At 45.1% G+C, this 14,183-nt stretch overlaps 1 protein-coding gene across 5 annotated transcripts; it reads right to left on the bottom strand.

Moving 5' to 3' along the window:
* Nucleotides 1–421: 421 nt before the first annotated feature.
* Nucleotides 422–13,288, bottom strand: LOC144938533 (caspase a-like). Of its 5 annotated transcripts, XM_078866568.1 has the most exons (9): nucleotides 13,266–13,288; nucleotides 11,935–12,015; nucleotides 9,603–9,946; nucleotides 7,739–7,827; nucleotides 6,271–6,450; nucleotides 5,005–5,224; nucleotides 4,261–4,380; nucleotides 2,715–2,824; nucleotides 422–1,623 (listed from the first exon to the last, which is right to left on the bottom strand). In XM_078866568.1, the coding sequence occupies exons 3-9, from the start codon at nucleotides 9,925–9,927 to the stop codon at nucleotides 1,528–1,530; spliced, it is 1,140 nt and encodes a 379-aa protein (XP_078722694.1). In that variant the 5' UTR covers nucleotides 9,928–9,946; nucleotides 11,935–12,015; nucleotides 13,266–13,288; the 3' UTR covers nucleotides 422–1,527. The 5 variants fall into 5 exon arrangements, with proteins under 5 accessions (XP_078722694.1, XP_078722761.1, XP_078722769.1 ...); XM_078866635.1 differs by lacking the exon at nucleotides 13,266–13,288 and having other exon boundaries at nucleotides 4,261–4,377; nucleotides 11,935–12,144; XM_078866643.1 differs by lacking the exon at nucleotides 13,266–13,288 and having other exon boundaries at nucleotides 7,739–7,824; nucleotides 11,935–12,144.
* Nucleotides 13,289–14,183: the final 895 nt, after the last annotated feature.

Raw genomic sequence — 14,183 nt, 5'->3', positions numbered from 1 at the left:
AATGTAATATTAATAATAGACAGCAACACAAAAGGGCTGGGAGCAACGAATGCAAAAGACTGGCACGGTTCATTTAAAAAAAAATTCCTATAAAAATAAAATGATTTCACCAAAGTCTTCTTTAAAACCTACAGAATATCAAGACGTATTGTGTTGTCGAGGAGTATCGTGAGAAGGGCAGGGACACGATGACAGCTGTCGCTTATTTCCCATTGCAGAACAACGGGTTCTCTACTCTTAGTAGTGGTAGTAATAATATATATTGGACTACCAAAATATGTATGTATGTTGAACTTATTTCGCACTCTACGTAGCCAACCATGCTAATCTCAAGATGCCGTGAATTAATGAAAGGAACGATGTTAAAGAAAAAACCGGGAGGCAAAACAAGAACCAAAACGGACGAGGAAAAAAGCTAGTTTATTTTTTTGTCACAGGATTCAGACGGAATTTATCGAGGTGTCAGCGCTCTCCAAGGCTTGACCTCCAGAGGTAGATGGGAGTTCCACGGCCGGGGTCCACACATAGTGAACGTTCGCTCATGCCGAGAACGTGACCGCGATCGTGGTGTCCGCAGATCTTTGAGGGGCCCCGGCGGGGGCATGAGATTGAAACGGCTCCTGAATATAACAGTGGTGAGATGTTGACCATCACGCCTCCTATGCAGGAGGGTATTGGGTTCGATCCCGACACTGACGCCTGTATATTTGGAGTTTGCATGTCTCTCTCTCTCCGTGGTTGCGTGGATTTTTCTCCGGGTCCTCCGGTTTTTCCCTTCACATTTAGAAACATGTGTTTAGAGTATTTGGCTGATATTAATTTCTACATGATAAGTCACTTCATTGAGCTATTATTTGTGGCCAGGTCCTTTCTGAAAGAAGCACTATATATCTGTGGGACTTAACTGGTAAAATAAAAAATAGTTAAAATGTTTTTTTTTTTTTTAAGTGGAGGCAAGCCCTCGCAAGGCCTTAAAATATGAACCCACATGATCTTGAATCTCACTGGACGAGAGAAGAGGAGAGACGTGCAAGGAAGCACCGTGGCTGCCACACTCTGAGGTCCCCAATCGACGAGGAATTGCAGGAGTCAATCCGCGAAAACACACAAATGCGTTGACCGGCCGTCGCTCCATCGGCAGACGTAACCGAGAAACTGATTTCAAGGTGGGAACACGAGATCTTCACGGCATTGTTTACATCTGCCTCGAAGGAAAGAGACTGACGGTGCAGCAAGTGTACTAATTTACAGCTGCATTCCATCCACACGGAGACCATGTGCTTCCCCGTCCGGTTATATTTTTAAAGATAAAAATTAAGAATACTCATGGCATTCATTGGTAATGAAGTAAAAAAATTAAAATATTGGTAACAAAAATCCCACATTAAAAACACCAGATAAGAATGTCTGTCACGAAAAGCAGTAAGTTTAACGTCAAATGGAGGGGGGAGGTTCGATTGATCATCTGTGATGGCGTGGGCAGTTATGAGCCCCGCCACAAGCTCCGTGAATGTTCGCCACGAGGCATCAGAAGCCAGGGAAGAGGTAGAAACGACGCCTGAGGCTATTCCTCTCATCCACGGGCATTTGCGGTGGGTCCTTCACGGAACACCTGTCCTTCACCTGCGGGGTTGGGGAAGGGGAGGGGTCGTGATCGTGCAAGGGGTTAACGTACCACGTATTGACAGAGTGAACTCGCTCGTTTTCAATGACCAAATCACCCGAATGTGCTTGATCCATCTAGAGCAGTGGTTCCCAACCTTTTTTTGGCTTCTACTGTACCCCTTGTTGGATTTTGTTTCAACCGAGTACCCCCTTGCATGACCCAACATGGTTCTGAGAAATAAATGTACAATTAATGAACATCATTATTTTGACCACTTGTCCATTTTGTGAGGTATCCTATCTGGTAACTGCAAGCTAATAAAACCAAAAATGCAACGGACACTGCACGCGTGATGTAATTTGTTCGCGCTCCCTGGTTACACTTGGAAACCACATTGTTCACTATCAATGAGTTTAAAAATGTATTTTATGTCGTTCGAGGTTACCATATGGATTCAAATGTTATCGTAGTTATTTCATATTGGAAGATTCATACATGATTATTCATCAATGTCTCTCAAGCATTACATAATTTCACACATTTATAAATTACCTCACAAACCCCCCTGGGACATTGCTACGTACCCCCAGGGATCCGCATATACCCCGGTTGAGAACCGCTGCTTGAGACCTTGAAAATTGAGCAGCTTTGAGCCTGGATAGTGCTTGAATGACCGACCACCGTGCATAGAAAGCAGGTGGTGTTGTATGTGTTGTATGTACTTTGTATTCCTTCCGCACCATAGATAGCTAACCGTGCTAATCAGTGTTTGTTGGTGGTAAAAAGGAGTGCACGGAAATCCATTGGTTCCGTATTTCCGTGGTTGAATGTACAGTGCTAAACATATAGCAACCTGTTTACGTTTATTGCCAGCGTCTAGCATTTAAAGGAACACATATATCATCTGAAAAGAAAACTAAGGGCACTCTTTAAAAAAAAGGGTCACTTTGCAAACCCAACAATGAACAAAACATAAAACTAGGTGTTGTGTTGACATCGCTATGGCGGCGGCCATGGTGATGGTGCCGTAAGCTGCCGGAAGATCTACCGTTTTGCTCAACGGTGCCTCTATTGTGCATCTGCAGGAGGCCGAAGTGGAGCAACTCACTCTGGTGAACAGTTCCTGCACGTGCTCTGTGCAAGCGTGCTCCTTTATCACCTCCACCAGATGTTGAATCAGGAAGCTGCCTTTAGTTGGGCTCCGGTATGATACGGCATCTGTAGCAAGTTGGGGAGTGGGGAACACAGGGGGAGACATGGGTTTCGGACTCTGCTCAGAGAGACATGGGTGTCAGACTCTGCTCAGACAGACATGGTTTTCAGATTCTGCTCAGACAGACATGGGTTTCAGACTCTGCTCAGAGAGACATGGGTTTTAGATTCTACTCAGACAGACATGGGTTTCAGATTCTGCTCAGACGGACATGGGTGTCAGACTCTGCTCAGAGAGACATGGGTTTCAGACTCTTATCAGACAGACATGGCCGTCTGGAATGTTCTGCCTTCCGATATTAGAAAGCCAATGGAGTACTTTTAAATTTAGATTGAAAACTAATTTCTAACTGCGTTTTGTGTATAGTTTTTGTCTTTCCCTCGCACCTCCAATTAGCCCGGTTGACTACGTACAGTGCAAAATAAGTTCAACAAAAATACATACCCGGTCTTAACCCGATCTCGAATGCTGTGCTTTGTGTGATCAGGGACATTTATGCACAGCAAGTGATTTAGGTCCAGAGAGTGCATGCTCCTTATATGTATACGTTTCAGTTTTATTGCCGCCGTTAATAAGCAGAGTGTAAATATCTTGATTTTTTTATTTATGCAATAATTCTATAACCAATACATTGTGCAAGTTTAGGTATGTTTTTGTTGTATTAAATAGCATGGGTTCAGCAATTACATCAGCCTACCTCCCGCTCTGCTAGTGGGGACCCTGCGCTCTCCGCCGAGTTCTGGCGTTGGGAGGTTTTGCAGTACAGGCTGTGATTGAACACTAGGCTGGTGGATCCATCTCTCTGAGTCAGCTCAAGTGTCCCGTAAATCACGTGACTTCTGTGTGGCCACGCCCACTTTTAATCTTCCCCTCTACCCGCCGCCCCCTGTGAGAAAACACTCGTCTGTAACTGATCGAAGCTGATAGAATAAACTCAACTATAAACTATTTTTATTTTACGAGGTAAGACCAACTGAGCCATATAGCTGTTTCTCAGACGCAACCTCACCACAAATGACAGCTCAACAAAGTGGCTTATCACATGTAAATTTATAGCAGCCAATTACTCTAAACACATGTTGAATCTAAATGTGGATGGAAAAACCGGAGGACCCAGAGAAGATTCCACGCTATCATGGGGAGAGAGAACACGCAAACTCCAAATATACAGCAGGCGTCAAGGTCGGGATCGAACCCACAACCTCCTGTATACCAGGCGAGGTAGTTGACATCTCGCCACAATGGCGCCACACCGCCCTCTCATCCCCGACATCTTGGCCTGGTCATTCCTATTCCCCTCTTCTCCTTCCTGCCCAGAGTTCATTCCCGTGCTGTGAGATGAATAAAACTTTTCTAGGCGTGAAGGTGTGCAGCCCTGTAAGCCTGTGCCGTGACGATGCCTGGGGGGGGCGGGTGAGGGACAGGGGCTGTGTGACCTCACCAGGCAGCGTGGAGTAGAGGCAGGTCATGTCGCTCTCCCGGGGCACCCTACGGCCACCCGTCTCCCAGCAGGCGTCCACCACCTCTTCCGGTGCCGCTGAGTCCGTGGCAGTGTGAACTACTGACAATGCAAGGCGGTCCAATATTAGAATTCCATTGCAGTCATGCAGTATGAACACGTTATGCTCATACGTTACAGTGAGCTTTACCTACGATGCTGCACCAATTTGCTTATAATAATCGTTCCTTACTTATCTATGTTGTATGCTATTGGTTCATAGCAATCCTGCAACCACTACACAATTTACATGTGTAGAGGAGTAGAGGAGAGTAGTGGCGTCGCGTGCGCTGTCCGGTGCTGTGACATCACGGGACGTGGGGTCGCACGCGCCGGGCAGTGCACGTGACGTCTCGCCTCAGAGGGTATTTAAGGGAGACCCCGTGACGTAAGCGGGGTCACTGGAGGAACGGGGATAGTGGAAGGGGTGAAGAGGGAACCCTTATAGTGATACCTGTTAATAAACCCTGGCGGAAGCCCCTAACTCACCTCCGTCTCCGAGTACCTCCGTCTACAACAGCAACAACTACTTAACACATGTACTGCAATAACAAAATATTATCATTATTAATAATCATATTCTGAAAATTTATTCAAAGCATGCGCGAACAGTGGACGAGATGAATCGTCACGATACAATCAATCGTGACACGAGCGCCAGGACTGCTGGCTTCACAGCGAGCTCACCCCTGCATGCCTGCACGATGATAATCTTGGGTTTGTGCTTCAGGCCCGGGCAGTTATTGTTGTTAAGCGCTGTGTAGATCGTCTCAATGCTCAGCAGGTCACTTTTGTCCTTTCCGAAGACCCCTCTGTTGCAGCCGTGGGACATGACAACCACAAATGCGCTGTCCGAATGCATATGCTCGTCCATCTTCGCAAACTTCTTCACGAGGTTTTCAATCTCCTAAAGATGAAGAAAGAAGCATGGATAGATGATTTAATCCGGCCCTTTATTGCTCAATTTTAGACGACCCTTTTTTATGTGCTTTTTATCGGGTAGGTATTTTTACTTTGTATGTTTTTTAAATAAGAGACTCAAAGAACCCGGGTGCTCGGCTTCCGAGTGACCGACGTGTCCGAGCATCATCGTAGTGATCCCCAGCAGTGATCTAGGGAGCGAGAGACAAGAGGGGGAGAGAAAAAGGCACACAAATAGGAAAGGGAAACGGAAGGGGACGGAACAAAGAGAGGAGCCAAATGAGGAGTGAAGCAATGAAAGGGGACTGCTCTCTTCCTTTGAGTGAGAGATCCGTGCAACGTTGTCCCGCGAGTGTTCAAGGGGTGGATATCAAATTGCGCGAGGTTGTAGCCAGTGTTCCAGCGTGGGTGATTCAAAAGATCTAATTTTGCTGAGGCTGAATGTCAGGCTGAATGTGGGGCTGAGGAACCCTTCATGGTGGCCTGATCTCGGTCTATCAAGTGGCAGGGGGTGTCAAACGCAATTGGACAGCGGCGCTGGTTTGGATTAAAATGCACCTCCCGTGGGCTACACTGTGGGGCACTATGCAAATGAAAAGCATAGTAATCCGGTATTAATTTACCGATTAAAAATCCGAAAGCGTGGGGGAAAATTTTTTTTTTTGCTTTGCGGCAGGGCGTGCCAAATCCCATGTGTTTCAATATCTGGTTTAACTTCAGGTTGACTTTAGGGAGAAGTAAAAATATATATAAGTTGTAAAAATTAAAACGTCTGTATGTTTGACACCCCTGGTCTAGGATGATACGCGGGGTCACCATTATTGCACAAGCACGATTTCAAGCTGGCGGCCCACTGAGGTGGAGGAGGGCTGCTCGCGCGGCCCCCACCGACTCGTCTGGGTAGCCCATCATTGCTTTAGAGCAGCTCTCTTTCTGCACCATCGAGAGGAGGCATCTTCTGCCAACAGCGGCTCGAGCAAGCGATCGCAGGGCTAAATCTTCACCACCTGTTGCATAGAAACACAAACTTACCTCTGCGCTTTGGTCTTTATGTACAATTGGAGTGTAATCCAGCTCCTTGAAAAGCCACACTAAGTACTTAACATCCTCGTCAGAGCCATTACGCTTCGATAACCCTTCAGTAAAGTTCATATTGTTGATGATGAGGGCCTGCCTCTGTCTCGCTGGTCCACGTGGCATCACCTGGTAAACCTGAAAATGCGCAATTGTTCATTCAAATAAGATGCAACAACAACAACTTGGGTGCCATTTTCAATACCTTGCTGATCTCGTCAAGGAGCATAAACCATCACGCGAACTCCGGTCATCCTCGCAGCAGCAGTGGCTTTTGGATAACCATCGAACAAAGACTTTCAAATGCGCTTCTGCAGCCGTCTGGGTCGCTCTTCCTTCCGATATTAGGAAGCAACTGGAGCTATGCACTTTTAAATCTAGATTGAAAACTAATTTCTTTAGAACTGCTCTTGGTGTCCTTCCCCCGCACCTCTGATTGGCACGGTTGGCTATGTACGATGCGAAAAAATTAAACATACATGCATACATTTTTTATTCCAATCTCAGAACATGGATCCACGACCATGCTATGCTTGGAATCTACTTCTTTAAATGAATCACTGCCAATTCACCTCTCACCTCTGGACTGATAACACGCTCCTCAAAGTCACTTTCTCGTGTGTCCTTACACTTCCACCCATCCCATTCCATCTCTGAAAATAAGTGCAACCTTCCATGTCAGAGAATGGCCTACAAAATGAGGTTTTATAGAACTACTTCCGCAGCATTTTCAAGGAACCCTTTATCCACACTCATAGCATTTCCACCACCCTCCAACCAAATGTTTTAAATTCTCAAGAGCTGGAATTTATCCAAATTAAATTAGACGTTTGTGTAGTCACTGGTGACTGAGGTGAGACCATCAACACCATCTGAGAATAAAGAGTATTTGGTTGCCGTTATACATTTCCACGCGAGATGCCACTTCGTTGAGCTATCATTTGTGGCCAGGTCCCTTCTGAAAAAGAACTGTATAGCTCAGTGGGCCTTAACTGGTTAAAAAAAACGTGTTTAGTTTATAAAGTTAAATGGGAATGATTCAAACTCCGTTTCGTTGAATGGATCTGCGAGCTGGCGACCCTCTGGCATCTCCAAGTACGTATGTATGTGTCTATGTTTAACTTCTTTCGCACCGTACATAGCCAACCGTAGTCGCAAAGGAATATGCCCCTCCTCCGCATGCTTAGAGTTTAGTTTTAACTCTCTCCGCTTGAGAGCCTGGTTTACTTACGGGCGGATGACACTCCAATTAAAACGCATTATCTCAGAGGCTGCAGCTCATCACTCTACCTTCTGAGTTATCTGACCACCACTCCAAGTGCCATTTTAATGACCAAGGATGGATGAGCTGAACTGTCATCGTATGTATCTAAATATATTTGCTTTATTTAGTTTTAAATGTCATTCTGATATCATAGGGACTTACATATTCTTCTTCCTTTTTTGAATTGTAAAAGTCTTCTCTTGATGCCTTCACTCTCTCTGTGCCTGAGGTCACACTATCCGTGACATCTTCTGAAAAGAAAAAAAATCAAGCAGCTAATCCCATAATCGCAGTGGCAGATGCTTGGTCTTCAGACAAGACCATCACGAACCCCGTGAGAGTTTCAGAAAAGATAACTGTTTTTTGAGCACATTGCTTAAAATAATCATGAGCTACATTGTCGAGAATATATATTTAAAGAGCAGACAATGAATCCTTTCAATATCCATTTTCTTCAGGAGCACAGATCCTATGCGGAGTGAATGCTCTAACCACGTTTCATGGCAAGCAGTTGGGTTGCAGAAAAAGATTCAGCAATATCAAACTTAACCACAAACAGCAGTAATCGGGTAGTGGAAATCAGTTTAGCGATATGGATGTGCAATCTTGCTTGAGCGCGGAAACATTTTAAAGCGAGTCCACATGGGTCGCCCATTATCAAAAGAATCAGAATATTTATTTATACTGGATGAATCAGATGATCTATAAAGCCCTTTTCCACATATTTCCAGAAGGGACGTTACGGCACGGCACCAACCACCAACACTCGCAGTTGACTGCCAGCTTTTCTCCCCCAAGACCCCGAGGCCTCGTCCCCCCCTTCTTTATATCCCCTCGCTCCTCTTTCCCGCCAAATTGTATCAGTTTTTTCCCCTAATCTACACCACCCTCCAACCCCCCACCTGTATAATATTTTTTTGTGGGCATGACCTCGTGTCCCTTACGTGACCACCTTATATCTATCCTTTCATTTATCATTTATTTTTCCAAGGTAAGGTCCATCGAGTTATATAGCTCTTTTTCAGAAGCGACCTGGCCATCACAAATGTCTAACCTCAGCGTACATACATGTCACCCCACGTGACCTCTACACACTTGAAGGTGCTTGGAAGTATGTGTGCTAAAGTTTGTATCCTTCTAAACTCCGTGAGGCACAAGTATGTTGGTTGCGATGGTGGCCCACGTAGACTTGACGGCGGTATGGATCCAGGCAGTGACAACAAAGGCATGGGAACAATTCACGAAGTTGCGGTCGAAGCGGAAAGAAATGACCGAGATGGCGATCACGAGATCAGGGTGACGGGTGGGGGTCGGAAATTGAAGTGGCCGAGTGTGGGGGGTGGTCATTTGGGATTGTGAGTTCAGTGGGTGAGGAGATCAGATTGGTCTATGGCAGTGTTTCTCAAACATTTTTAGCCCTGCGGACCTCTCAGTCGATCCAAACATTTCTGCGGACCACCCAGCCCTGGTGACAAAACACATTCACTTATCCCTAAATACCAGAAATATAAATTATTCATATTTTCGGAACATACTTTTTTTAACCCAGATATAAGGTTATTTTTAGGAGGTGGGGGGGGGGGGATTTAGATCTGAGTGTTAGGGTAGTTTACCTAACTTCATTTTGAAATAAAATATCATGAGTAAAATATGAATTCGTGTCCAAAACAAAATATATAAAAGTTGACATTATTTCCAGATCAACCTGCATTTACATCACAGTCCCTACGGACTACCTGAAGGACCGTCGCGGACCACCGGTGATCTGGGGACCCACACTCTGAGAACCACTGCTGGAGATGCGTGAAGTGAAGAAATGGGGGATCACAAGTCAGGGACATGGAGGTGGGCACTGTCGCGTGGCCTGTTGACAAGGATGAGACCGACTAGGTTCAGGAGCACGGTGGGATGCAGGCCGCTGAAACAGGGTGTGAGAAGGTTGCCGGACGACCACTGGTGGGGAACATTATGCCGGTGGCACCTGCAGCAGTTTGGTAGGCCACTGGGACTCGCAGCTGGGGCCTACCTGTGTTCAGAGTCATCAATGCTTCGTACACGGGTTTTGCTTCATCCTTCATACGATCTCTCAGTTGAGGATTTTCTCCGCAGTATGGTGACAACGTCTCTTTGAGAAATCTGGTGCAGACTCCATCACCCATATCGATCAGATGGTCGAGCAAATGCCTTGGCAGCTCCGCACGTGATTTTTCATCTAACAAACTATAATCTGAACGATTGATAATTTCGTTTGCATCAAGCCTGTCAAGGATATCCTTTATGAAGGGATAAAGGATTTTTTGCAGTTCAACTTTACATTTTTTGATCACTCGCAGATTACGATCACCAGACATCTTGAACAATTTTCTTTATCTGTAATAGAAAAATACATTATAATTATTGATATTACAAGATGTTCAAATGTCATCTTCTTGGTTCTTTCGGTAAAGTCACGTAGAAGGGAAGCAATAAAATAATAAAAACAAAACACAACAAAACAATTCTCACGACGTTTAGGCCACAACGCAAGCAGCCGTCCTCAGGCGAAGAATGAGACATTATCAAGCTAGGAGCTTATATAGGTGTAGCGAGGAGGAGCGCCTTAACAAAATAATGTGCATATGAAGAGGAATTTAGCATACCAATGGGCAATGCGTAGGAGGTGGGCGGAGGGGTTTCAAAGTCCCATTATGCCCATGCATTATGCAGGATCAACAGCACCACGGGTGGGCGCAAGGAACAGCGTTAATAAAGGAAAGGAATGTTAATGATATGTAGCTGCATTTACCAAACAACCATGTAGAAAACCAAAGTAAAAAACTACATAAAAAACTAAAATATAAACTGATACTTACTATACTCTACAATAAGCTGAGTTACTAACAACAAATAATAAATTACAATTCTACGTCGTAAGAAGTATATAATATACTTCCATCTAAACTTTATTCTCTTAGCATATACAGTACTATATACTGCCATAGATACACCCAGCATTAAATTATATACTGTATTGCTGATGCAAGCCATCTGGCTATCATGAGAGATTCGTTCATGAGGCGATCCACATATACAAACACAGAGACAATTTTAACCGAGAAGATGGATTCAGGCTTAGCAATCATTGGAAGGACGTAATAAACCATTTCGATACACATTAGGGTGAGTTGAATAATACATAGTGTTATATTAAAATGTATAAAGTATAGGGTGGTTTACAGCAATACAGTATATAATTTAATGTTGGGTTTATCTATGGCAGTATATAGTACTGTATATGCTAAGAGAATAAAGTTTAGATGGAAGTATATTATATACTTCTTACGACGTAGAATTGTAATTTATTATTTGTTGTTAGTAACTCAGCTTATTGTAGAGTATAGTAAGTATCAGTTTATATTTTAGTTTTTTATGTAGTTTTTTACTTTGGTTTTCTACATGGTTGTTTGGTAAATGCAGCTACATATCATTAACATTCCTTTCCTTTATTAACGCTGTTCCTTGCGCCCACCCGTGGTGCTGTTGATCCTGCATAATGCATGGGCATAATGGGACTTTGAAACCCCTCCGCCCACCTCCTACGCATTGCCCATTGGTATGCTAAATTCCTCTTCATATGCACATTATTTTGTTAAGGCGCTCCTCCTCGCTACACCTATATAAGCTCCTAGCTTGATAATGTCTCATTCTTCGCCTGAGGACGGCTGCTTGCGTTGTGGCCGAAACGTCGTGAGAATTGTTTTGTTGTGTTTTGTTTTTATTATTTTATTGCTTCCCTTCTACGTGACTTTACCGAAAGAACCAAGAAGATGAATCCCTGCAGTCACGAAAGCTTTAAATCGAAATGTTCAAATGTGCGTGTCCTAGTTACATGGCCGAATGGTCGTGCGTTCACCACTCATTGCATTTGTTGACAGTTCAAAGCCAGAGGCCGCCCTGATCATTACTGCATGTGTAATAACCTAAAATGTAAGCAACAACCGCTTTTCAGTGGATTTAATGATCCCCTGACTTCAGTTACAAGAGTAGGCCATTGTGTGCCAGCATCAGGGTCAAAATTCGAAAATTACCTGCAAATGACTCAATTGGGAGTCTACACACAGCAGCAATCATCGCCCCCTACTGACACAGCAATACCCCAGGTCACTCTTGCAAATGAGGGTCATCCTGAACTCCTGAGTTGTCACCTGGTTAAACAGAAAAATAGTATTTTGCTCTTATTGATGAAATGGCCGAAACACGGCGATTGAAAACTGGCATGACCTTGCCCAAGTACAGTATATGCACAGCCCCTTTGTCAATCCACTGCTGAGTGAGGGCCTCCCCACGCCATAAGATTCGTTTGGGCTATTTGTCCATACTTCACTGGGCTGGTCGGTGAGAGTTGGGTGAACTTAAAGAGCAGAGACTTGGGAGCGTTGGCGTAGAGTGCAGCAGTCAATCTGCCGACACACGTTTCCCGGCAGCAACAATGTATGACAATTAGCCAGGCTCCAATCTGCTTGGCATTCGAGATCTCATGAGGGCGGGCGTAATTCCGAGTGCCTTGGTTGATGGGCGTGGGGCTGTGCTCGTCAATGTTAGGGGCCTGGAGTCAATCGTGGAAATTCAAAAGATTCCCATGGCAACGGCCAATTTCTCTATATAATCATCTCAAATTACTGCATTGGGTTCCTGGCAATTGTACTTCTAGCACAAGGTTATCCCGAAGGAAAATAGGCGCAATTTATGTTTCACAGGCGACTATATAGTGTGCAGTCGCTTCCACCATAGAATTGTGAAATTCCCATGAATTAATGTTTTCCTTTAACCAGCAGGTGAATTAAACCCACGAAGACGCATGACACTGCAATGCCTCTTTTTCAGGGGCGAAACGTAGATGTGTATATGTAGAGTATGTCGAACTTCTTTCGCACCGTACGTAGCCAACCGTGCTAATCGCCGAATTTGAGCAGGGGTTTCCTCTTGACTTGTGAGAGTTGTGTGCTTGACATTACTGTTACTGTACCTTTCCGAGCCAAAACTACCTTGAACGAGAAATGATGAATCACGTGATGTGCGAGACAGTTCGTTCTAGCGTAATCGAACATGATGGACAACACGGATCTCGCTTCATCGTTCCGTCTCTGTTCGGTGTCACACATCATATCTGTTCTCGACCCCATTCTCTTTTCATCGCGTGAAGTGTGGATGGCTTCGCTGGCAGGTGGTCACGGAACAGACATATGTGCCATGAGTAGACAAAGATGACTGGCATATGCACCGTCTGTGTGCTCCACTTTGCCGACTTTTTAACCGCCCGGCGCTCCGCTCGCTGGTGTGAGCATCACTCAAAAGTGCATCTAGCCTGGCACTGCCCAGTAGCGTCCCTTCAAGAGCCTCTATCGGAGATGCCGATTTTGACAAACCGCTGCTACCAGAGTCATGGACAAGTCCAATCAGCTGCACATGCCCTCCCGTGGCGTGCACGTCTGAGCCCCTATCAGGCCAGGCGGTGGCTGGGCATGTCGGCTAATATGCCCCAACACTGAGAATTGGTACATCCATAAAGACAAAGGTTCCCCGGCCCCTCTATAAGCCGAACAGACTGTTGGGGCAAGTGCTTGTTAGCGGGCAGCACCTTTTGCAGGAGGGCAAGGGCAGCTGGAGGGGGGTGGGTGGCCAGCACCACGCCGTGTTTGAGTTCACTCACCTGCGTTCCTGGGCCAAGGGCGAGCGACAAGGGAGGGGTTGTGCGTGGCGCTCGACGCGGAGAATCGAAACCCAATAGTAGGAAGCAAAACAAAAACTTCGATTTACGGGAAACGCGGTGACGTCACGTGACATTGTCCGCTTCGCACATGCCTCAACCACAGGGTGGCGCTGTGTCAATGAATATTGTATCGGGACACCGTTGAATTTCGATGTAAAGCTTTCGTGACTGCAGGGATTCATATTCTTGGCTGCTTGCGTTGTGGCCGAAACGTCGTGATAATTTTTATAAATGTTTTATTTTTATTATTTTATTATTTCCCTTCTACGTGACTTTACCGAAAGAACCAAGAATAGGGACACCGTTGCTTGTATTATTAACAACGGAATGCCCGTAGTTCGCGGTGCGCATGCAGTAAACGTGGCTGAATCAGAATACGCTGGAGGAACCCGATGAGCTATAAAGCTCTTTTTCTCCAGGGTTAATCGCTGCGTCGACTCATCGGTAAGCGATCCATCGAGTTTGACCCCCCCCCCACCAATTGATTATTGCGACACGTGAACCGCCTCCTTTTTTGTTAATTGTCAGTCCGTTTTTTTACATCACAAAAAGTCAGACCCCCCTCAAATATGACGTTATAAAGCTCTGCCCCCCCCCCCAAAAAATATAAAACATGCTTCAAATCGCTTTAAACTATTGTGATTGTAGTGCGTATTTAATGTGGCGTTGCACTCTGATGTTGTAGGAGAACATTTTATTTAAAAGTCTATTTAAGTAGAACGTGTTGTCTATGTTTATTTAAAGTTGCGCATTTTGATGTGACGTCACATTTCTCAAACCCCCCCTCCTCGTCACACATCATCACAAATGTCTGACCCCCCCCTCCCCCTAGGAGCGTGACGCCATTTATGGACGGCC

The sequence above is a fragment of the Lampetra fluviatilis genome, chromosome 1 (genome assembly GCF_964198595.1).
Source record: "Lampetra fluviatilis chromosome 1, kcLamFluv1.1, whole genome shotgun sequence".
NCBI lineage: Eukaryota > Metazoa > Chordata > Hyperoartia > Petromyzontiformes > Petromyzontidae > Lampetra > Lampetra fluviatilis.
The sequence above is the reverse complement of the archived record's forward strand: the minus strand, read 5'-3'. Positions and strand labels throughout refer to the sequence as shown.